The following is a 24,416-nucleotide window of genomic DNA, read 5'->3' on the forward strand; positions in this document are numbered from 1 at the left end:
GCTGGGAAGCCGGATCCAGATATGATTGTTGTTTAGGTTCCAGGCGTGGAAAAAATTTGCCCTCGACCTTGAGTCCATAGCAGGTCTCAGGCTGGCAACTCCAAACAGCCGAATGGGGTGGTCAATTTCCACCAATCCTAGCAGGCATCCTCTCCATGTTGTTATCAATTCTGCATACCAGCTCTGGGACTGACGCAAGATGACCAGTCTGGGCTAAACAGGCATCCTGCTTACGATCGAGTCCAATCAGCGCAAGAATCTGTGCACTGCTAGCTCGGCCCATACCGCTGCAGAATTCTGGCAGCGTGCCAGTTGTTGCCGGTATACCTCAAATGTGACCAGTAAAAGGAGCTAAGAAGAAGAAGCCATGATGTGTGGCCGAGCAGACCAATGCCAGTGTCCTTGAAGGCATCATCACAATCTCCTCCACTGTCACGTTTTCTGTTGTCTGAAATGAAAGTTGGAACCTGCCCACTGGTAGAGGTACCGTCCTTCACCCAAGGCCATATAATGGACATGTTGGAGTATGTGAGCAGTGATGTTTGACAACTATTGTCAAAAAATTGTACTTATTTACCCACAAGAACAAATCAGAAGTGAGGCTTGAAGAAGCACGACGGAACTTTAGCAGATTTTCTCACATTTTCTCGTTTGCATCCTGTCTCTTATCTGCAATCCCTCCAGCCGGTAAAAGTCAGTCAGATGACTCTTGTCTTATTTCTTGGCGTCTCCATTCCTCCTTTAGTTTTCCTCTCTTTGACAGATAATGTCCGTTCAGAACAGCTGATGTGTTGATACGCAGTTACTGGAGTGCGGCGCGGTGCGTGAATAAAAACTCAAAGTCTTGAAATAAAATTGTGAAAAGTTTCTCAGCCTCGGTAAGCTGCAGGGCAACAACAGCTACAGGAAAAGACAAAAAAAACTAATGAGGTAGCTATGCAGAGTTTAACAATGTTATGATCAATTATTTTCTTTGTTCATCTCTTTTTGATCAGTAGCTCATTGTTTTAAATAGATGAATATTTGGCTTCCTCACAGCTTTGTTCCCGTTTTTTCTTTTTCCAGCAAACCTTTGTACGACCTGGACAGCGGCATTAGATGAAAAATAGCCTTTTGGCTAAATATTGCATATTTAAAGGTCTTAGTTTTCAGTGTGGTCTCTCCCGACAAAGAGACATGTAAATAAAATAAACAGGAACATACATTTTAAATCTCAGCGTCAAAATGAGTGTGAAATACATGTAGCATCGTATTACATGCATTCAGCTGCATTTACAAAATATATTATTTTACCACAAAAAAATCAGGCTCGTGGAATTTCTGATTGACCAGAAACTTTGGGAATCTAAACAAAGGTTGAACTCTTATGAACTGGAGACAATGAAAAGGCAGAAATCTGAATAAAAATATGGATAAAAAGAAGTTTAAAAGAAAATTAAAAAAAAGAATAACATATAAAATGATAATGAAGACATGAAAGAGACTGAAAAAATATTACGATAATTGAGTTATAAAGGAGGAGGCCAATATTTCAGGCATGCAGGACTTGGTGAAATATTTTGAAGTTCTTCCATGTGCTTCATGTTTTCATTCGGGTTTTGATTGCACAACCTTTCCCAGTCAGATTCATCCATCACTTTAAACTGCACAAGCTCCTTGTAAATCATTCATCTGAGCCTGATGGCTTCCACCTGTTCACAAGGAGCTGATGTTTGTGAGGTCTGATCGTTGGCACATTCGACGCCTGGGAATTCTTCTAGAAAAATGCCTTTTCAGTTCGGTTTGTAGCAACTTTTATCCACACATGTTAGCAGAGGGGAGGAAAGAAAAGGAAGCACATCATCCAGCTTTGTGTCCTGCTGTTAGAAACCAGGAGATTCAACAGAGATGATCCTTTAAGATGGTAAAACATGAATACAGCTGTCTAGGCATCACTCAGCCACACCACAACCAAACTGATGTAACTGAAGGAGTTTTAGTCCTTCAGGTAAATCAGAAATGGGGAACTCCGGCCCTGAAGGGCCACAGTTCTGCAAGTGTTTGGAGGTTCCCTGCTACAACACAGCTGACACACTCATTCATTCATTATCTTAACCCCTTAGTCTGATGAAGGGTTGCAGGGAAGCTGGAGCCTATCCCAGCAGACTTTGGGCCAAAGGCAGGGTACACCCTGGACAACTCACCAGTCCATTGGAGGGCTACCTGACACACATCAGACATAATTAGCAGACTGAAGCAGAGCTTGACATCAAACTCTGGACAAGTCTGCTATATAGTTATTGATTTGAATCAGGTGAGTTGCAGCAGGGAAACTACTAATACTTGCAGGACTACGGCCCTCATGGACCAGAGTTGCCCACCCCTGGGGTAAATATTTCAACACCCTGTGCACTTTACTACTTTCCATCTCTTCCCAAGAATCCCTAAAGAAACAGCTGGTTGTTTCAGCACCTCTTTAACTACAATTACATGAAAACAGAACCGATTTAGCTTTCAAAATGTTTTCTGTAAAGCCAAAATATTTCAGGAAATGTAAAACAAATTAAGTCTCTGTAGGATTTCTGCTAGGCCTGTAGGTGGCGCTGTAACGCAGTTGCCAGAAACAAGAAAGATAATTCTCCATAAATTTTGATCATAAAAATGCTAAAAACATTTTACAAAATCTTTTCACACTGTCCAGTCATGATATGAGTAAAGCCAACTAAAGAGGAAGATGATGCAACACTGGCTGTGACTTGAAACGATTATGAGGCTGATTCCACCGACCTTCAAAAGGAGAAAACTCATCGTTGTGCTGGTTTGGAGTTAATGAACTGGAAGTGTGTCGTGGTCAGAAGGTGGTGCTGCAGGTTTACATAGTGCTGGTTGATGAGAAGTTCTTTCTTTGTCTCTGTGATTTCTCTTTTGTATCTGAGTTTGTTTTAATTAAACTTAAACAGAAGCAGCCAGCACACATCTGGTGCTTCTTCTCACCTTGTGTGATGTGAATATGGAAGTGATGCTTCGGTAGAAAGTGTTTCTGGACTGAAATCAGGAAAAATATGTTTTTAATCCTGAAGAAAAACCAGGAAGAAGTTCACTTGTTAAAATGGATTTTAGGAGCAGGTTTGCATCTTTCACCCTGTTAACACATTCAGCTGTTTGTTCTGTTCAGTCAACCGACTGAAACAAATAAACATCCGACTGTCCGTCCATCTTTCTGTCTACTTTCATCATTTCAGACATCACCACATGGTTCAGTAACCAGCTGAGAGAGAACCTCTCCTCCAATCAGATGTTCCTGCTCCTCCACAGCTTCACCTGCAGCTCTCCTTCATATCCCAGATATTCCCTCCTGACAGCTGAGCTGCAGCTTCGTTCAGCGAGCATCCGCCCTGGGAAGCGTTTCCTGCTGCTGAACTCCCAGCATGCTCAGTGTCAACATGAGACTGAGGAGGAATCTGCTGAGCTGAATGGGACTTTCAGCTGCAGCCTGGATTTACACTCAGAGGGTTTTTTATAATTGCAGCCGTCATGTGGGACATATTTAATGCAGGAGAGATACGAGCAATTACAGGAGTAAATTAAATCCAGAGAGAAGACGCTGTCAGACCATCAGAGGAGGAGTCCGATCGAGCTCAGCAGGAACATGTGGTCTGCTCAGGATGAGATCATGTGTCGTCGCGTCGGACGGATCCTGAGGTTTACGCTTTCATCATCAGGCAGGGAAAGTCGTCCGGGGGCTTCAAACTCACGCTGGAGACCAATTTAAAGTAAAAAAGTGGGTCAATGACTCAGATTAGGGTTCAGACGGGTTCTATAGGAGGAAAATACTGGAGTCATAAGGATTCCTGATGAAGCTGCATCATGCAGTGGTGGTGGCGGGTCATGTGGGACCACATCCACACATTTAACATGAGCGTGCACAAATCCAGATCACAGAGTAAGAAGAAATACACACTAAAAGTTTGGACACACTTTTCGCCAGTGTGTCCAAACTTCTGACTGGTGCTGTAAAACATTAAGGTCATGTCTTGCTGGTAAGATAGTTTGCCTCACTAAGTAGTTTGTATGTTCGAGAACTTTCCTTATTTGAAGTGTTTTGGACCTTTTTTACCTTAACATGTTAAGGTTTGTCACTCGCTGTGTTTCTGTTTCCCCTAAAATTCACAAAACCTAAATATCGCAGTAAAACTGGTGATTTAACACCAACATTTCATATAACCTCTAAAATATTGCTGAAAAGTTCCTAAGCTCTCATGAGGTGGTTTTTCTGGCGTTGCAACGTAGAAGTATATCAGGAGTGTAATGGAAACACTTGACATGCCACCAGATGTGACATCGGAGTCACATGACCAACTCATTTTAAGTTTTATTTATTATTTTAAGCAACATAAACGTGTTTTGTTTTTTTTTTAACAGTTTTCTTGCTTTTTGCAGCGAGAACCAACCCGGTGTCAGTCAGGCTGGTGAAGCATCTTCATGGCACTGAATCAAAATGAGCTGCAGAAGTTACTGATCTTGTTAGTTGAACTAGTTTAACCAGCTAACCAAACACAACCCAGACGGTTCCGACCCACTGACGCTTCGGGTCATGTGACATTTCCGTTTGCCTGAAGTTAGTTAAAAACAACTTGTATCACCAAGCTCACAGAGGCAGATGGACAGGTCTGACACACACACACACACACACACACACACACACACACTTTGAGTCATAGCGTTTATATGACAGTGCTGTGACAGGTGGTGATAAGTGCTGAAAACACACACACACACACACACACACACGCACACACTCAGGGACAGGAAGCAAAACCACAGTCACGTACATTGATCTGATCTGACGGTCCTGATCGGTCAGCTGGTTCCAGATCAGCTCAGACCCCATGAATCCGTTAGTGCCTCCTGCTGGTCTGCAGGAGAACTGATCTGGGATCAGAACACACACATCAACAGGCCATATGTCCTGTTGCTTTGTCCTGGACACACACACAGCGTGTGTCAGTGTTATAATCTGTGACTAATGCGTTGTTAATCAATATGGAGGGACAGTGTGGCGAGTAGCTGTGACACAAACACACACACACACACACACACACACACACACACACACACACTCAGAGCAGAAAAAAAACTGAAAACAAAGTCGTAAGAGGTGAAAACATTCCTCTACGAATCGAGCTGCTTTACAATCACCAGAACTTTTTTCTAGTTGCTGGTATCTATGGCAACTGAATGGCAACAAACTGATGACAACAAACAAAGATGGCGTCTACAGCTGTTCAGCTCTTCAATTATCATTTCATCTACCTGGGTGTGTTTCGTTAAGGTGTTATAAGACGCGCTTGAATACATTGGGGCCTCCTTCTGGTCTACAGGAAAACTGATCTGGGATCAGATCAGTGGTGGAGGAGTGTGATGATCCAGTCTGTCCAGATCCATCAGATCCATGTCGGCAGATACCCCAACATACAACAAATAAGAAGAAATTAAATTCAAAACTAGTTAAAGAGATTCAGCCCACAGCGTAGCAACAAAAACAAATGTGTCTTTCAATCCAGAAAAATAAACTCAGCAATGACAAACTGGCAGAAACTGGTGCAGCTGGATGAGTTCAGCAGACTGAACATTCTTCAGGTTAATCCAGATGTTTATTAAATTTAGAGAACCTGTTCTTCCTCTGAGCTTTTCTGCAGTATTTTGTCTCTTTATTCATGTCTAATTTAAACTTAAAACAGATTGTCACAATGTCGCATGTCGCAATAAAATGTGAAAACGAGAGCTGAAGAGGAAAACAGGTGGAAACACGGCTCTTACGTCAACACACCTCAGGACTGAGAGGGACGGTGCAGGTTTCAGCAGCTTCACTCAGAGATTCTTACTTTTCATTCTTCATACTTTTCAGTGTGAAGAAATCCCATAGGAAATTAAATGGGCCCCAGTATTGACCCCTGGGGGACGCCATAGCAAATACAGCTTGCTGGATTGGAACCAAACATCTCCAGTCAGTGGTGACAAACCAGTCTGATCTGGTCTGACTTCAGAACTGTGGAGGGTATCAGAGACCTGAATCCGAGCTTTCAGGATATTTGCACATTCTTCAAACACATCCGTCATTACGTGGACTGACCTGCGGCTCCGAAAACACTTCCTGGATGCTGTTGATTGGTCCAACAGGAACACCTGAGCCTTCAAACCACCTCAGCCAATCAGCTGTCTTCTCCTGCAGGAACCTGATGGTAACATAAAGGGGTTATCAATTACACACACACACAAATGCACACACTTTCAGATTTCTGAGCCTGATACTGATCCAAACTTCTCAACATTAATGGTGGATTCCATTAGTTATTGTCAGTCATTGATCCAAAACTGTTTGTTTTGTTTGTGAACAATCTGTTTTAAGTGATGAAATGAAAAATTATTGATAGTCATGTGCAACATAAAACTCAAACTAAAACTAAAACTTAAAAATAAAAATGTCCATTTTGTCATTTAGTTAGTGAATTAAGCAGAATGAAATGAGTGTGTACCTCTGTGACAGTGTGTGTAGCAGCTGTTTGCGGTTCTGGACCCTCAGGTTGTTGGTTCTGAACTTTGGATCCTCTGTGAGCTCCATCAACTCCAGAACCTGAACACAAAAACAACAACAGCTGTTTGGTGATTTTGTCTGTAAACTCGCCAAACTCCAAAGGAAACGTCACGTGAAAGTCCAGCGTGAAGGTCTGCAGCATCTACAGCCACAAACAGAGAGGTGTCATAACAAGGATCAATAAGGGTAAATAAAGGGTATTTACAATAAGCTGACTGTATCCACATTTACAGGATCGCAGCATGACGACAGTCCCTATAAAAGGCAGGTGGAAATCACCCCAACATCCATCATGTCAGGACCCACGACCCATTTTCAAAGGTTTATTTTAAACACAAATCAATCAGGCCGAGGCTCAACAGTCATTTTTAACAGGAGCGTCCATGTTTGATGACTGTACTATTAAAACAAGAGTAAACACACATATTCAGAGAGCTGGCAAGCAAATAAACCCCTCTTAGTTCAGTTTGATTCCACACTGGACCAACATTTGTGTAACATCTTGCTACCGAAGTCTAAAGAAAATGTTCATGTCTCCATTTCAACACCAGTCGGCTCTTTTGTTGATGATTATTAAATATTGTCCCAAAAGCTGCAGTCCGGTGTGAAATCACCAAGATACAAGACATCTAAGCAGTTATTAAGTTTTCTCCTAAATGATTTAATCTCATGGGTCATCTTCAGCCAACAGACTTAAATTCCTGAATCCATGCAGTCACTGGGAAGTTGCTCTGTCTCCAACAGAACCAGCCTCTGGTTTCATTTTTTGTTGATGGCAGTAAAGAAATACCTGATGATGTCATATGTAAGTTGTCTTTGCTGGTCAGTACAGCTCATGGTAAATTGTATTTTACATATGACGTTCATCCATTCATCTTTTATTGGGGTTACATTGGCCTTCCTCTTCCACTTGAGTTGAAAGTATAAAGTATACTGTTAAAAATGTTAAAATCCCTTTTTAACAGAGTATTTACCTAAACAAGGTGTGTCTATGTGACACTGTAAATTGTTCTGACCTGCCTCGGTTGAGATTAGGAAGTAACGCCTTTAAAATCCATCAAGTTTTAACCCTGAATCATCAGGATGGATTTAAATGATTTATAATGTACCACGAATCTCAAAAGCTGAGAATTTCTCCCCATTTTTCAGACCTGCATGTCTGACACCAGGTGCTAAAGGAGGTTAACATCCATCTAGCGCTGTCTTTCTCAGTTCTGGTCCTAAAATACCATTTCCCTGCATGTTTTAGATGTTTCCACACCAACACACCTGGCTACAATGAATGGTTCATTAACAGGCTTGTAAGGAACTTGATGAGAAGGTCCAGTAGTGTGTATCGGCTGCTTTATGTACAGGAGACATTGAGATGTATTTCTTCAGAAAATGCAGTTTTATCCTGGTTGGTGCAAGTTTTCCAGGCAAGACAGTAGACAAAAAAAAGAATTTATGCCAATTTTTAACAAACACAATTTGGTGAGTTTTGGTCAAAGCGAGATGAAACTTACTGTTATGGAATTTGTGGGATGCGAGTTTTCAGTAGAGGCATCATTTGTCGTGTACATGCCAACTGGTCTACGAGGGGTACGTAAATTGTGTTTACATATTTTCGCAGACTTTGTTTACCTGCTCGTTTAATTATTTGTTAGTTTAACTGTGTTTGGTGGTCAAAGAAGTTTTCTTAATGAGCTTTTATCTGAGATTCTGGACTCTCAGTAGAGACCACACACATCTATATTTACATTACAGACCTGAGGTTACACCTCGTGAAACCAGATGTTAACCCCTCCACACCCGCAACAATATACAGTTACAAAACACAGATTTCTATAAAGAAGAACAATTGATAAGAAAACATCAAACAAGCGTTTCTGATGTCTAAAATCTGCTCTGTAGAGTGTCTTCCAGTTACTGCGTGAATGACAGCGCAGGTGGACTTACCTGACACACTTTGACAAACTGCTTGTCGTTGCCTGCAGCCACAACAATGTGACCATCTTTGGTTCTGAAGCCCTGAAACAGAAACAAAAAACATCAAACAAACACGAAATTTTATGAAAATGACACACAGGAACCAATAGAAGATGACAAGCAGCAAACCAATTCATCCATTTAGACTTTAATATGGAAAACATGTGAAAACAATGCTAAATGGTGTAAAAAATCTCCCATACCGTTTAGTTTTAGGACAGAATAATAGTGGGTTTGTAACTGCAGCCTCTTGTGGATTTTATACCGATATATACACTAAACAAAAATATAAACACAGCATGTATGTGTTATGTTGCAGCCAAGAGTGGATCAACAATCCACAGGCCACAATAGACAAGCTGATCAACTTGATGTGAAGAAGATGTATTGCACTGGGTCAGACAAATGGTGGTCACACCAGATACTGACTGGTTTTCCCCCAGTAAGGCAAAGCTGCACATTTTAGAGTGGCCTTTGTTGTTGCCAGAGGCACACCAGTGCAATAATCATGCTGTCTATTCAGCATCTTGATATGCCACACCTGCGAAGCGGGATGGATCATCTTGGCAAAGGAGAAACGCTTACTCACACACATTTAGACAGATCTGTGAACAATATTTTAAGGAAACGTTCTTTTGTCTATGTAGAAAAAGTTTTAGATCTTTGAGTGCAGCTCACGAGAAATGGGAGCAAACACAAGCGTTGTATTCATATTTTTGTTTATGTGTACACGGCAGTATCATCTGCAAACTTTTGACATTGGCATCATTACAGCTGTTGGAAAGTTTATTCATGCAAAGGTAAAATAGGAATTCTCCAAGTAAAACAACCTCAAAGGCCCATTTATGCTCAATGCGGAAGAGGGATTGGTCCGTTACCTGCATCATTACATGCATTATTTGGTCCATTTTCAGGGGGCTTTGCTATCCATCACTTAAAGCAGAAAAAATAGCCCCGGAAATCATGGGGGTAGTGTTGAACAGTATCGGTGACACACAACCATCAAAAGAAACAAACCAGAAAAAAAAAGAGGAACAGGACGAAGACAACGGATAAAATTCACCTGAAGAAGAAGACGTGGAAGCAGAAGTTGAGAGGAAGAACGTCAACAACAGTTGAAAAGGCAAAAGCATTTCGAGAGTGTCCACAAGTACAGCTCCCACCCAGGGTCAAAACCATTGACTGTCTATAAAAAGATGGACAGAGCCTCCGTGACATCACTCACAGGTTTATGAAGAGCTGAATTGAAGCTCGGTGGGCGGTTCCTACCGTCGCCACCTTGGTAGGGGCATGCGTGTCGTCTCACCCGGAAAATACAAATATTGGCAAAGAGGTGGAGCTGAGAGGGGAGCCGTGAGCGTCATGTGGATGATTGACATCGAGCAAATTCGGAGCTTTCTGTAGCTAAAAGCTAACCGAGCTAACCTGGAGATAACAGGAGCTAACCAGCTAACGGAGGTAAGCGGGCTAAAGCTAAGTCACGTTGTTAAATGGCTAAAAACCGCAGTTGTTCTATGTTCTTCTGACTTGAAGCCGGAGATTGGTACCTGTCAATCAAAAGGACACGCCCCTAAATATGCCGAACTTCGAGATTAAATTACTTTTAAACAGGTGAGTTAGAAAAAATTTCCCTCTCCTCACAGTTGTCATGAAGGTAAACCTGACCTATAAACTGGAAATGGATTTTTGAACCAGGCTGTAAACATCTTTATTTCTGCCGTGAAGTTGGCCTTTCTAACATGGGAGTCTATGGGGATTTGCTCCGTTTTGCAGCCCCTAGTGGATGAAGGGGGAACTGCAGTTTTATGCACTTCTGCATAGTCTTCACTTTGTACTGCCGGAGGTTGCTGCTTGGTTGAAACCAGTGCTGATTGGACTTCCTGTTGCCTTTCTGTTACCTCCAAACAGTCTGTGCATTCTCCTCTGACAAGACATTTGGGTCCAGAAAACCCTGCAGATGGTTGTGTGTGAAAATAGAAGCTGCACTTTTTCTAAACAAAAACTGAGTTTTTCTGTTCATGGACAAGATAACAATGTCTGCAGAAGTAGTTAAGCTACAAACAAATCCATAAATAAAATGTTGTATTACAGTAGAGCAGGTGGGGAGTCCGAGCTTAACATCTGGACTGGACCTTTAAATAGCTGTTTCATGCTTCAATTTTGGTCTAACGCATGGTCACATGCTCTGTTCCTGAAACACTTGAAGTAGATTTCTCATTTAGGTTTTTCTAGGAATTTTATTTAGTTCTGGTAAACAGATGACTAAAGACACCCACAGCAAGGAAAACAGAATCAGTCCACAGCCTAACGCCTTTCAAAGTTTCCCTCCATTTTTAATAGCAAACTATCAGTAACTTGTCTTAAGGGTACATCCTGGGCGGGATGGCTCAGCAGGAAAAGCAGTTGTCTTTCATCTGGAAAGTTGTGAGATCAATTCCAGGCTTCCCCTGACTATGTGTCAAAGTGTCCCTGGGCAAGACACTAAAACCCCCAAGTTGCCCCCTGATTTGCCAATTGGGATACGAGTGTGTATGTAAATCGCTTTGGATAAAAGCATCAGCTATATGACTGCAGAAGAGAACATTCTGCCATTTGCTGAATCCAGAAGGACCTTTTGTAACTAAGATGAAATATTCTGAGTTTGGCAAGACTGAACTCTCCAATACTTTCCTGTATGCACATTAAACCTTAAAAATTCTAACATGTAAACAGGTCTCATTTACACCCATCAGACTGGAACTCATCCTACAAACTGGGATTTCTGTCCCCACCTGGTCCTGTCCTACCTTCATAATTGATGATAACCAGGGCACTGGTTGGAATCTTAGGACTCATTTTTATTTATCTTCTAAAGAATGTGATTTAATCTATTTGACTGTAAAGTTTCCCATGCAAGCAAAGCATTGTCTTGTGTCATTCGTCAGTAAAATGGTCAGTAATGACTCTTCCAGGCTGCAGGTCAGGAATGACTGAAGCAATCCGACATGACGCCAGGATGTTTGGCTCATCTGGACTTCTGCCACCATAAAGAACAGCTTTGATAAGAAAACATTGGGTTTAGGAAACTTAAACGCTTAAAATCCTTTGTATGTCATCCATAAATTGATTGAAGTGGTAATGAAGCCTGCCAGCCAACAGACTCAGTCATACAAATAAATTTACAGTCATTTGGAAGGAGATTTAATACAGAACCTCCCTGCAGAACAGCGTTACCGACATGGGACAGGCCGAAACAGAACTTTTCAGATTCTATGCCTTTGTCTGGTGTGTTCCCCTCAAAACAGCAATTCTTTTTCTCAAGTTATGCAAGTAATTTTTCATGATTTATGTCATCAGACGGCTCAGAGGGAGCAATGAAACATAAACACTGAGTTCTACCGTCTGTATTCATCTAAAATTTCCTTTAAAGCAAAAATTCACAGCGGTGCCACATTAGCAGCCATGTGGAGTGAAAATAAACTGTTCTAGTTGAATCAACACAACGCTCTCTGCCTGTTGTTCTCTGCAGCACTCAGTTATGGAGCTTTATCTTGGACCGCATCATGAAAGACAACCACCTCATCACTCTTTCCTAATAACTGAACGCTGTTATCTGAGCTACGAACTCCATCATGATAATGCTTCACGGTTATTCAAAGCTCACTTTCCAAAAATCTCCCAGCAGTACAGTTTCTGAAACTTTTCTTCCAGAGCACTAGCATTACATTTTAAGTAGTTTTCTGGTTCAAGGCATTAGTGGGGTAATGTTTTTTCATGGCCCGTTATTTCGCACGAGGCATGGGTTAACCACCAAAGACTACCTGAGTATTGCTGCTAACCATGTCCATCCCTTTATGACCACAGCAGGACACTAAGATGTCTGAAGAGCTGAATTGAAGCTCCTGGGCGAGGGTTTTTGGATTGAAGCACTCAACAGATCTCCATAGTCTATAAATTTTGCAGACACTTGTCATTTTATCACCTCAAAGGAGAAACTAAATTCATCTAAGTTTAAGTTTCTTCACTAGATTGTCTATTTGGGGCTTAAAGATGAGTGCATGGTTAATGGAACCAGCTCTACAAGAGGATGCACCATGTCACAAAGCTCACATCCTCTCCACCATGACGATGAGTTCACTGTCCTCCAACGGCCTCCACAGTCACCAGATCTACATCCAACATTCTTGGGAGTGTTTCCAACATATTGTGGAATCTACAATCCCAATTCCAAAAAAGTTGGGACGCTGTGTAAAATATAAATAAAAACAGAATATATGGATTTGCAGAGCTCATAAACATATTTTACTCCCAACAAAAACACAAACATGTCAGATAATGAAACTGAGGCATTTTATTATGCCATGAAAAGTATTGAGTCTGACAGAAATGTGCTTCACTGGAACGTCTGTTGGCTTGGGTTGGTTGGTGGGATTCTGGGCTTCGCCCAATAATCAGGAAAAGCAGATTTTTTTCAGACTTTGAGTCATAATGAGATGTTTATTGTTGTTGTATTTTTAATATTTTATGACTGGTATTGGATTTGATAGGAGGTGGTGGAGATGTGACAGCAGTTGATTAAAGACTGGGTGACATGCATCGTAACTGTTAAACCACAGCAGACTTTTCTTGGTCACTGGGAACCATTTAGAGCTGCAAAAGAGTTTTATGTGGTTTAAAATTGGTCACATGTTTGAGTATTATTTGAATAAAAACTGAAAGAGCATAAAGTTAACACTGAATCATACTGAGGCAGTAAAATGAAAGCTTTTCTCAGTGGGCTGCTCGTTTCAGTTGGATCATTTATCATTTACTTACACACAGACTTGTGTGTATTTGGTGAATAAGTGTGGAAATTGCCAACTTGTACAAACCCCAGTTCCAAGAAAGTTGGGATGCTGTGTAAAACATAAATAAATATACATGATTTATAAATCTCATGAAACTATATTTTATTCCCAGTAGAAGATAAACAACATAGATGATGAAACGGAGACATTTTACCATTTAATAGAAAATATGAGCTGATTGTGAATCAGATGGCAGGAACTCACGAATAAAAAATAGTTCAAGGGAGAAGTTTAGCGTTGTTAGCAGACCTGTTGCTGGAGTTTTAAAGCACATTCACTTCGTCGTTTGATGCAAATCCTTGTCAGCTTGCTCGGAAAGTCCGCTTCGTTTGGGGAAGTGTGAATACCCAAACATATTCTGATTCGGGTCAAAGAGGCAAACTCGGACCACCTACAAATGCAAGTCTCGGTTCATTGCAAGTGAACCAAATATCAAGCGGACTACAAAGGGCATTGTGGGATCAGCTCACACTCTTTACCCACATCATGGATAAACACAACCAAAACATGGATGATTGGACTTTCCATCTAGCTCTCCATCCTCTCCAGAGTTTAATATGTACAGTATGTACATTATGACAGGGTTTTAATGCTCAAGCAGCAGCATACGTCTGGAAACTTTCACATTGTCATGTCCCCAGCAGGTCCCTGACCAAGGCCAGCTGTTTGCACCTCATACGGCTGAAAACTAAAGGTGACAGAGTTTTCTCGGTAGTTGCTCCGGGATTTGGGAACCCTCACTCCCCTCAGTTTGCAGACAGCAGACTGTAAAAGTTTAGAAAAAAGCAACTAGAACTACATCTGTTTACAGTTGCTACATCATGGTTCCATTCATAATTATCATTATTATTCATTATTAATGTAGTCTTAACTGTTATAGGTTGTTTTTCCTGTATTCTCAAAAGGTGCTACATAAAATTTTACTTTGTTGTTTCACACTTTTTGGATAATATAACATAATTCACAACATCGTCCTTGTTTGTGATGAAGGAATAGATTTTATTTAGTTTTCATTTTTTATTCTTTTGGGCCAGCAGATTGGTTGGCATGTTGCCTGAGCAGATGGTGCTGTCAGTGTTTTATTTAGTTAAATTGGTGTGTTTCTTATAGTAAAAGATTCAGATTCTTCCTCCCTCCACATCGTTCACATTGACCTGCATGCAAGAAAGAACCTCAGTGATGAATCCGGCTCAGTTCTACTGGACCGATACCTGATGGAGTTCACAATGACTTCCATCAGTCATATGACTTCATCATCCCTAAATCCAATGAAGAGATGAAAGCATCAGATGAGTGAGGCGTGGTGAGAAAAGCGACCCAAATGCTCCAGTTTCGACATCTGAGCTGTAAATCTGTTGCATCCTCTTCTTCTGTGGTGGTTTCAGAGCGCTGCCAGCAGAATTAGCACCTGCTTTATCTCCATCAAACCATCATCAAGCATTCTTTCACAGTTGTGACTTTCCTGGACGTTGGGAGAACATCTGCATGAGATTAGGATGGAAACCTGACTCCTGTTATTTGCAGTAGTTTTGGAGGTTGAGAGGCGGCTTTCATCTTGTTGACTCAAAGGACTGGAATGGTTTTTAATAAGCTGATCCATCCCAGCAGGTAGATATGAAATTTATCCTGATTAAATAGTAGTGTTATGGGTTAGATGATGATGGTTTTGGGTTTAATAACCTGAGGGACTCCAGAGGGAACCTGGCTGAAAGGCCAGGACTAATCCCTGAATCTCCTCTTTCTCTCTCTTTTTAATTTTCTTCACCCTTTTTCTCCCTCAAGTCATATTTCCTCTCATCTCTCACAATTGCTTGAGATAATAACTCATCACCACATGAAAGGAGTGTTAGCTGCAGTGGCACGTCCCAACACACACGCGCTCAGCTCGGTGTGTATTCAGACCGCTAACCATCTGGTCACACTGCTCTCCGCACTCCGCTTCGACCACAGCCTCGCTTTCATCCCCCGCCTCAGGGAACTGTGGGTAACGTGGTCCACACGGGGACATTCAGCCACAGAACCCCAAACGGAGCTGGGCGAGGGCAGGCGGAGCGGTCAGGTCCCAGCGGGGAGGCGTCCTCCCCCTGCTGGATCTCAACCACATCCAAACCGCAACTCCGCAGAGCATCTCAGCCTCTTTCAGCTCAGATCCAACTTTCCCTTAGACTTCCTGTCTGGTTCAGTCTCTGTACATGACCTGCTCAGCAGCAACCAGGGGACTCAGTCAGAAACAAGCTGTTGTGGCTTTCAGCTGCTAAACAGACAGATGTTTCTTCTTTGTAGGTGGCAGAGGCCAAAACTGGAGCCAAAACAGCCTACTTTTACTTTGACTTTCATTTAGCTGCAGACAGGATGAACTGATGATACACAAAAGTAAGAAAAATGTCATGTGCAGCGTCATTTGTTGAATACCACGATGAAAACCAGCTACATAAAGACAAATATCTTAATATGGAACACATCTCAGGTGTATGGAGGAAGGAGTTTTCGCTCTACAGCCGTACATTCTGGTTTGTTACAGAAATAACAAGACATAATAATTGTTAGTGATATTTTTATGCTGATGCTTCGAAAAGACACAGCAGTATGAAGCCAATATGTTCTGTTTTACCTATTTAATTTTATTTGGTAACACCACTTTTCCCATTTCAGATGGCAAAATGTTATAAAATAAAAAGCGGGACAGCACTATGTACAGTTTTCAATCAATGATGATTCAATCAAAAAGCAGCATCCTTGAAAATCTCACAAGATTTCCAAAGAACATCACTGAAAAGTTTCAAATGATTTTCCTCAAAGATTAAGTCAGAAATCAATAAACAATTCAAACCATCTGGAAGAATTTCAGTGTGTCAAGGACAAAGGAGCAAGTCTGAGCTGGACACCGTGATCTCTGATCGCTCTGATGGATCTGCATCAAGAACCAGCTGATGGAACCAGATAAGAAGGATGACTGTGGAAACCATCATCAGGCGGTTACATTTACAAACTTTACTGTGCAGTAAAGAATCTGCGTTAATCTGGTCCAGAGGAGGCATTGACTTCTCTGGACTCAGAGGCTTCTGGGATGAACCATCACACAGTGAAACCCTTAACTGTGGTCGGACCAGTCACTCCTCCAGATCCTTGTTGGAAGAAATGAAGCAAAAAAAATCATCCAGACCGTTGTCAGCAACAAATCCAAAAGAACAGTTCTGTTATGGTACAAGGTTGGACTTGGGCTTGATGGTATGATGGTGGATTAGGGTTCTGTGATGGTATGATGGTGGATTAGGGTTCTGTGATGGTATGGTGGTGGATCTGAGTTCTGTGATGGTTTAATGGTGGATCTGAGTTATGTGATGGTTTTTTACTTTCAAATATGTGTTTCTGAATCATTTTGATGGCATAGTGATGTTTTAAAATGTACATTCTTGTGTTTATTGTTGCCAAGCAACATCCCAAGGCTGAGAAACCACATTCTGCAACTTTGTTTTCCAGCTTGGAGCATCACATCTTAGTTGAATTTTACTTTGAACATCACACATCAGCAAGTGGATATCAACACTGTGCATCTTTAGCAGGCAACATGGCTGACTCATGAAAGAAATGCAAGAGGACATTATCGAGGTAAGCAAGGATAAGATTCAGGAAGAAAAAAAGAAAGAGCCAAAGATGACACAACAGTCAACACTGGACTGACTTTTACTGGCTTGAGAGATCGCTGAGAGGAGACAGGAAGCAGACAAGTGCTGAATTAGCCGTCATTGGTAGGAAATCTACCAAAGTTCAGCAGTGCTTCTGCCTGATTCAGGAAAGTTCATTAAGGTTCAGAAATACACATCTCACAGATCATAAAGCAGGACTCTTTGCATGATGCAAAGTCCTGACTATTTTCCATCACTGCAATAATGTAGAGATGTTTTTAGCTCCTCTTCATGGTTCCACGCATTTCTTTACCTCTAAACCAAATAAACACAAAGGACTGCAGCTGATTTCCTCCCAGCATTGTTTTCCATTAGGTTGTAATGATTTGGCTGTGATTGGATGGATGGATGGATGGATGGATGAGCAGACAGATAGATGGATGGGCAGATGGATGGACGGACGGACGGACGGATGGATAGATGGATGGATAGATGGATGGACGGACGGACGGAATATTGGATGGGTGGATGGATGGGCAGACAGAGAGACAGATAGATGGATGGGCAGACATGAATGGATGGATGGATGGGTGGATGGATGGATAGATGGGCAGACATATGGATGGATGGACAGACGGATGGATTATTGGATGGGTGGATGGATGGATAGATGGGCAGACATATGGATGGATGGACAGACAAATGGATGGATTATTGGATGGGTGGATGGATGGGCAGACATATGGATGGATGGGTGGATGGCTAGACATATGGATGGACTGACAGACCCATGGATGGACAGACAGATTGATTGGACGTGCTTTAAACGTGCAGCAGGTCTTTTTCGGACGTCGCCATCCCGTTCAGATGCAGCCAGGTCAGCGGGAAGCGGCGCAGGTCCGCCAGCAGCTTCATCGGGTTTCAAACGCCCGACCTGTTTTGTCTGCCTGCCTGCTCTGTTGAAAACATGTTTCTGCTTCAGGTTTAATATCTGCTGACAGAACGCTTCCACTCATTAAACCATCTGAAGGATCTGATTCACTCCGACTCTCTCATGTGTCTCCTCTTTGACACGGTGGATGTCTCTGTTTTGGGAGGGGATGAAGATGTGAGCATGAAAAGCTCCAGAGGAAGAGGAGGAGGAGGCGGCCTCCTTCAGCTCCATCATCCTCCTGCCAGAGCTGCAACCACAACACCGCTAATTCTGTTGTTTCGACTGTCATGATCTCCCGTGAACCCGTCCGTTCTGCTTTCATCTCCGGCGCCTGGAGGAGGGTGAAGAAGAGGGAGGAAGCGCGGCATTGTGGGTAAGGCAGTTCACATGAGCATCAGAGCCGAGCGTCGGACAGTAAAGCTGCGGCCGTGACCACATAAAGCAAGCCGCCGCCGCGTTCACACCGAGATGAAGGAGGAACTGGGAGTTTATGTGAAAGTGTGTGTGTGATGCTTCAATGTGCACGTCCACATATGAAGCTGATAATACCAGTAACATGTCCTCGGGCTCAGGCGGTAATGTGAAGCAGACTGAAGGCTCTGATATGAAACAGGACTCCGACTGCAGAGAACTTCTTCTTTTCATTGATTGTTTCCATTTAAAGCAGATTAAAATGTTCATTTGACCAAAATAACTTCAGTATGGATCAGAAACGTTCAGAACAGGCGCGAGAACGAGGAACAAGGAGAAACAATTCATTTTCTTTCTTTCTACACCTTTCTGTCTGGTTGCTTGCACTCATACAGCTGCTTTTATTTAGGTTGTCGACTTAGCTCCATGCTCCTGCTGAACAGAGTATGACAACCATAAAAGTCAACCAATCGTTCTGTGGCCTCCACAGACACCGTTTTTATCTTCCTTCTTCGTTCAGACATGACAAACTTTGGTTGGAAGAGGAGGAAAAAGCAGAACCCTCCGTGTTAATGGGGGGATTACAAAGCAAAGCGCTTCAGGTCACATGGTCCCATGAAAGACGGATCCGCTCCTACAAAGTTATAATTGCTACGTTTACATGGGAGTTTTAATTCCTCTTTAATTCCAAATAAAAGTTGATTCCACTTTAAACGGAATGAAAAACGACCATGTGAACACTTAATTCCTGATACTAGTTTCTATTCGGAATTAAACTGAATTCCGATGTAAGTGTCTGGTTTATTATTAAAACTATTTAAGTCCTCTGTCATGTAAACCTTCATTCCCGATGACACTTTGCTCTGAGTTCGGTGGTCTGTCTTTCTTTTCCTTCTCTGTTGCTGCAAAAAGTGAAGTAGTATGCTCGTGTTGAGCTGCTACTTCAAAATTATAATAGAAATAGCGGTGAAACTGTAGTTTTTACAAGTTACGACTGAAAAGTTGGGAAGCAGGGAGCCAACTTTGTTTATTTCCGGTAGACGTCATACGTCACGTGCACCCTCTGTCCAATCAGAACCCTTTCCAACCCGCCGCTCTAAAGAGGAATTAAGTAAGGAGGTGTTTCATGTAAACATTCATTCAGAATTATTATTTACATGTAAACTCATAGGAGAATACGTTAATTCTGAATTATTTACTTCTGAATGATTAATTCTGAATTAAAAAGCATCATGTAACCATAGCCAACGTCTGGTTTCTGAAGACGGCAGAACCTTGGACCACGGACACGTGTCAAGCTCTGTGTACCCCAGAAATCATCCATTATTACTCACATTAGGCTGATTTCTGGGTCAGAAGTTACATAGTCCTTTAAATAACAAAAAGTAGGGTTATATGTTGTGAATTTAACTTTATTGAAATCTAACTCTAGCTTCACCATAGGACGGGAATCTGTCCAGTGAAAGCAGAAAACCAAGCATGGTTTTAAGACAGGGTGGGGCAGGGCGGTCCACTGGGGGGGTTAGGCGGTCCTCAAGGAAAATAGTTTGGGAGCTGCTGCAGTAGAAAACCTGTAGGATGTAGTAGAACCGGAGATTCTCACCATGGCTGTGCAGCAACTGTGTGATACTTCATGTCAATATGGAGCAAAATCTGAGGAATGATTCTGCATTGTTGAATCTAAGGACACATTCACACCAGCATTTTTTATTTGAATCAGAGTCCATTTGTCCGCTTCGTTTGGTAAAACGCACCAAATAAATTCTGATTCGGACCAAAGAAGCAGACTCGGGCCGCCTACAAACGCAGGTCTTGGCCCGTTCCAAGTGGACCAAATACAGAAAGCCGACGACTAAAAAAGTCCCTCCTGCATTTGGCGTAGCATTGCATTGTGGGTAAATACATAGCGATGTCGTTAAGGGTCCTCTGTCTCGTCTGTTGTTCATACTGCGTCCATTGTTGCAGTGTATTTCTGCAGGATTCTTGCATAAGACACAATAAAAACCCAAAACAGCGACAGTTCTTCTCCATGTTTAACTCGCAGGTGGAGTTTTCTTCTTCGTGCCAGTGTTGTATCTTTTGCTAAAAACTAGTGCAGCGCCACTAAAGGTGAGAATGGGGATAAATTATTCTAATGCCTTGGCTCGTAAAGTACTAAAGCACAGCTTGAACATGATCTTGGTTCATATGGATACACCCCTCTACAACTGAGCCAAGTCCCCAATCAGACCGAGTCTAGCGGACTATCCGGATGGGTATGCACCGTAAGACACCAGACATTTCACAGTTTTAGTGGAAAACCAAGGGTCCAACACGATACTAGACAGACCGGACAAAGTGGTCACTGAGGGGGTATCCCAAGAATCTACTCTTTGTATTCATTAAAAAATGTAATCAATCAAACAATATTTAAATAGTTAGAAAACGAACTCTAAGGAGGCTTATCCTGAAGTCGCAGTAAAAGCCCACCTTGTCCCACCTGCTGTCAGAAGCAGGCAGAAACTGGTTGAGTGGTGACGCCTGGAGCAAACTCCTGCAGCATCATCTGAAAGTAAAGCCACACTCTGACATCCGCCCTCTCAGACCTGTAGCCATGTCTGAAAGCCGGTGCAGGACGTCCATGCTCTTCATGCGACAATATCCAGCCGACAGCCCTGCGTGCTCTGGGTGTTTGTGCTTTGCAGAAAGCAGATAACTCATGCTTTAACGACGCCACAGAGAAGCCGAGGGAGGAATGTGTTTGACTTGAGTCTCAGATGTTTTTAATAAAGTGAAAAATGAGCGACGACAGAAGGGAATTTAGGCAGCGGATTCTTTAATATGGCTTTCAACAGCAGGAAACTCTGAGTTATCTGTATGTGAGTGATGATCCGTCTCACAATGTGAAGCACCAATCTGTAAAGATGAAAACTGAAAAACTCAGAAGCCACATAAACATGGGAGATGTTGCGCGTTCGCAGGTTTTACTGCAGCTCAGAGGAGTTCAAAACATGTTTGATCAGAGAGCTTGCAGACATGAATCACTTCCATGCAGACAGCGGGACACTAATGACCTCTAACTGTTGTATAATTGTGCTAATTTGACTCAGAGCTTCCACAGCATTCATCTTCTGAGATTATTCACAGATTGTTCGTGTTCCCTGAAGGACGGATCGTCAGACACATGCAAACCTGCTGATCCGTTTCGGCGCAAACTGCAAAATAATTATGATTAAACAGAAGTTTTTATGTGCGCAGAGCCTCGCGAGGCTCGCTTCGCTCACCGAGGAGCAGCGGAGGCAGCTGCGAGGAGTTCTGAAGCAGTAATATGTGAATGTTAAAGAGCCATGGAGGCTTCTTTTCAAACCGTCTCACTCGCCGCTCAGTCTCGTGTACAACATTCATCGTCATGGATACGGAGCTCGAACATCTCCACATCCAGTCAGGTTTAATATGAGATACATCCATAACAACCATGATGTATACATATGAAGCAGCAGCTCCAGTCCAGTTTGGCTCCATTCGTGGGTTATCTAATGACTATAGGTTGGCAGTTTAAATCCCACCCTGTTGTCACTCTGTACGACATCACACCCTACTTGCCTCCAGCGTCGGCGTTGGACGATGAATTAAAGTCTTACCGTGGCGGAATTTGTGATATCTGCACATCGAAACGTTATAAACTGAATAATCATGACAGAGCGGCTCATTTTAAAAAATCAACAGCTGCTGCTTCAACCCGTTTCGATGAGTCCGTTTTCTAGAAGACAAAGCCGTTTTGTCAATAACTGCGTGAACAGTGAAGTTACAGCTGGACAGACGTAGTGTTAGGTTGGGTGTGTCACCTGGTACGGTACGATGCTCTCGTGGGCCGTCCCCCATCGCCTCGCCTCCTTCCCAGCGTTCAGGTAGTTTGCAGCGATGTGACTGAGGCAGGAAACCTGACAGGAGGAGGAGAACACAGACTGCTGTCATCGATGGCGGTCGGAGGAAAACCAGCAGCTCTCCTTCCAGCTGCCGGTTCATCAGGTTACCTGCAGCTGAGGACTTCAGGTGGAAAAATAAACTTTGACTGACCTTTGTTTCTACGTTTCAAATAATGATGATAGGATCACATTTTCTGCATCTTGTCTTTAAAGTGCAGACATTAACAAAACACTGATCTGTCCTCCCAACACGTCGTCAGGGACAGAATATTTCCATTAACACACACCGTCTCTGACAAACTCAGCTGAAATGCTAAAAGTGTTTTAAACCAGAATTTATTTGGATTCAGAAGTAAAGTGGATCTAAAAGCTACACACTCATGTTAAAATATCAGGGTAAAGAAATTATTTCTGTCATATTTTAAATCAAAATAAAACAAAGTAAAGAAAAATTAAAACATAAAATGTATATTTTAACTAAAACACTGATATATATATATATATCTTTTTTTTTAAATGCAATTATTTTAAATCAAATTTATATATAAAAATCTAATAAACTCAAATAAAAATTAAAAACAATTTTAAAATTGAATAAAATTTTAATTTAAAAAAAAGCTGAAATTCTACTTGACACGAGTCAAGTTAAATTAAAACTAAAATAAAAATATTTCTACTTAAAACAACAAAAATCATTTAATAAAATTAAAATTTTAATAAGTTTTTATTAATAAACTAAAATTGTTTAAAACAAATTTAAAATTAAATGAACTGTTAAAAAATGAAAACTATTTTTAAAAAAATAAATAAAATTAAAATTAAAATATTTTTTGACATTTTAAAATTAGACCTAAATTAAAAATTATTTTTTTTAATTAAATTGAATCACAAAACTTTGTTTGGAACAGTTAATGAATTCTCTTCAGGGTGCATTAAGCGCCAGCAGCAGAAAAACATCTACAGAGCATGATGCTTCCACCACCATGCTTTACTGTAGATTTCATGTTCCTTTAATGTTCCACAGTGATGTCTTTCCTGCTGGAACTGCAGCCAGCAAACTGATTCAGGTCTGGATGTTCTCCTTTGGAAGAACAGGCTGCAGCTTGCTGTCCAGACATGAGGAAGAATGTCGTTTCATGTAAAACACAAGCAGGATCCCTGCAGCTCCTTCGGTCTGGCTGATGGCCTCTTGGCCAGATGATGCCTTTTCTTCACACCAGTTTTCAGTGCTTGTCCAGTTCTCTGTCTCCTCACAGCTGACCTTCTCATTTCCCACTTTGTTTATTGCTTCTGTCATGGAAATGCCCGCTGCCGTCTCCTGACTGACGCTTTTCAACACTTAGATCCTGACGTTCATTTAGGAAGTTCGTACGAGGACAGCTGAACTTTCCCCGGGGTTAGTCAGAGTCACTCTGATTACTTCCAGACGCTGTTTATCCGTTACAGCGCTGGTTGAGGAAAATTTATAGGAAAAAAAAAAAAAATTTTTTTTAAAAAGAAAAAACCCTGAAAGTTTCAGCTCAACGGCTGCCGAGGTTTTCCTTTACTGTGGACCAGATCTCTGTAGCAACCAGTCCAGATCTTTCCTGTGATCTGGGTCCAGGACTTTCAGGTTTGGATGAAGTTTTTAACCGCAGTCTGAAGACCTGAACGCAGCAGCTTCTGGAAATGTCTAAAGCTGCTGCAGCTTGGCAGTAAAACTGTCAGCTCAGGAAAACATGAAGGACGGAGCTTTGAAGCTTTTTACAGCTGCATGACACACACGCTGAACACACACTCCGTACATGTCCCCATAAAACAGCAGTGATGTCACTTCCTGTCAGGTTGGGAGGACATTTAAACGTTTCAGTAAAACTTGAGTTTAAGAGTTTGTATAAGGTGGATTTGAAGTGTTATTTCTCATTTAGCCTCTTCTTTTTATTTTTCCCATCAATAATCAGGAAAACCGTGTTTAAGTTCCACTTCCTGATCTGTGTGTCAGTCTGCAGTGTGAACTGGTCACCAGTCAACCCAGTAAATATGGTGGCACTTGTCTGCAAGGACGAGGGAAGATGCACGTCCACTGACATGTGACGGGTTTGTCCGACGTTAAACCCACAGAAAAGGTGAAAACAGAGAGATCTGTTTCCGCCTCACGTCCACAAACCTCTGCTGAACCCCGACTGGAAACAG

The 24,416-nt window shown here is 41.9% G+C and overlaps 1 protein-coding gene across 1 annotated transcript in view; it reads right to left on the reverse strand.

The window, feature by feature from the left end:
- The window catches only part of sugct (succinyl-CoA:glutarate-CoA transferase), a 95,613-nt gene that overhangs the window by 54,360 nt on the left and 16,837 nt on the right, over positions 1-24,416 (reverse strand). Inside the window, exons 9-12 of the mRNA XM_079259375.1 lie at positions 22,164-22,259; positions 8,513-8,584; positions 6,516-6,613; positions 6,113-6,215 (exon numbers count right to left, since the gene is read on the reverse strand). Coding sequence (XP_079115501.1) covers positions 6,113-6,215; positions 6,516-6,613; positions 8,513-8,584; positions 22,164-22,259 — 369 coding nt within the window. The remainder of the gene's footprint in view (positions 1-6,112; positions 6,216-6,515; positions 6,614-8,512; positions 8,585-22,163; positions 22,260-24,416) is intronic.

The sequence above is a fragment of the Telmatherina bonti genome (assembly GCF_933228915.1).
Source record: "Telmatherina bonti genome assembly, chromosome: 20".
NCBI classification, from domain to species: Eukaryota; Metazoa; Chordata; class Actinopteri; order Atheriniformes; family Telmatherinidae; genus Telmatherina; species Telmatherina bonti.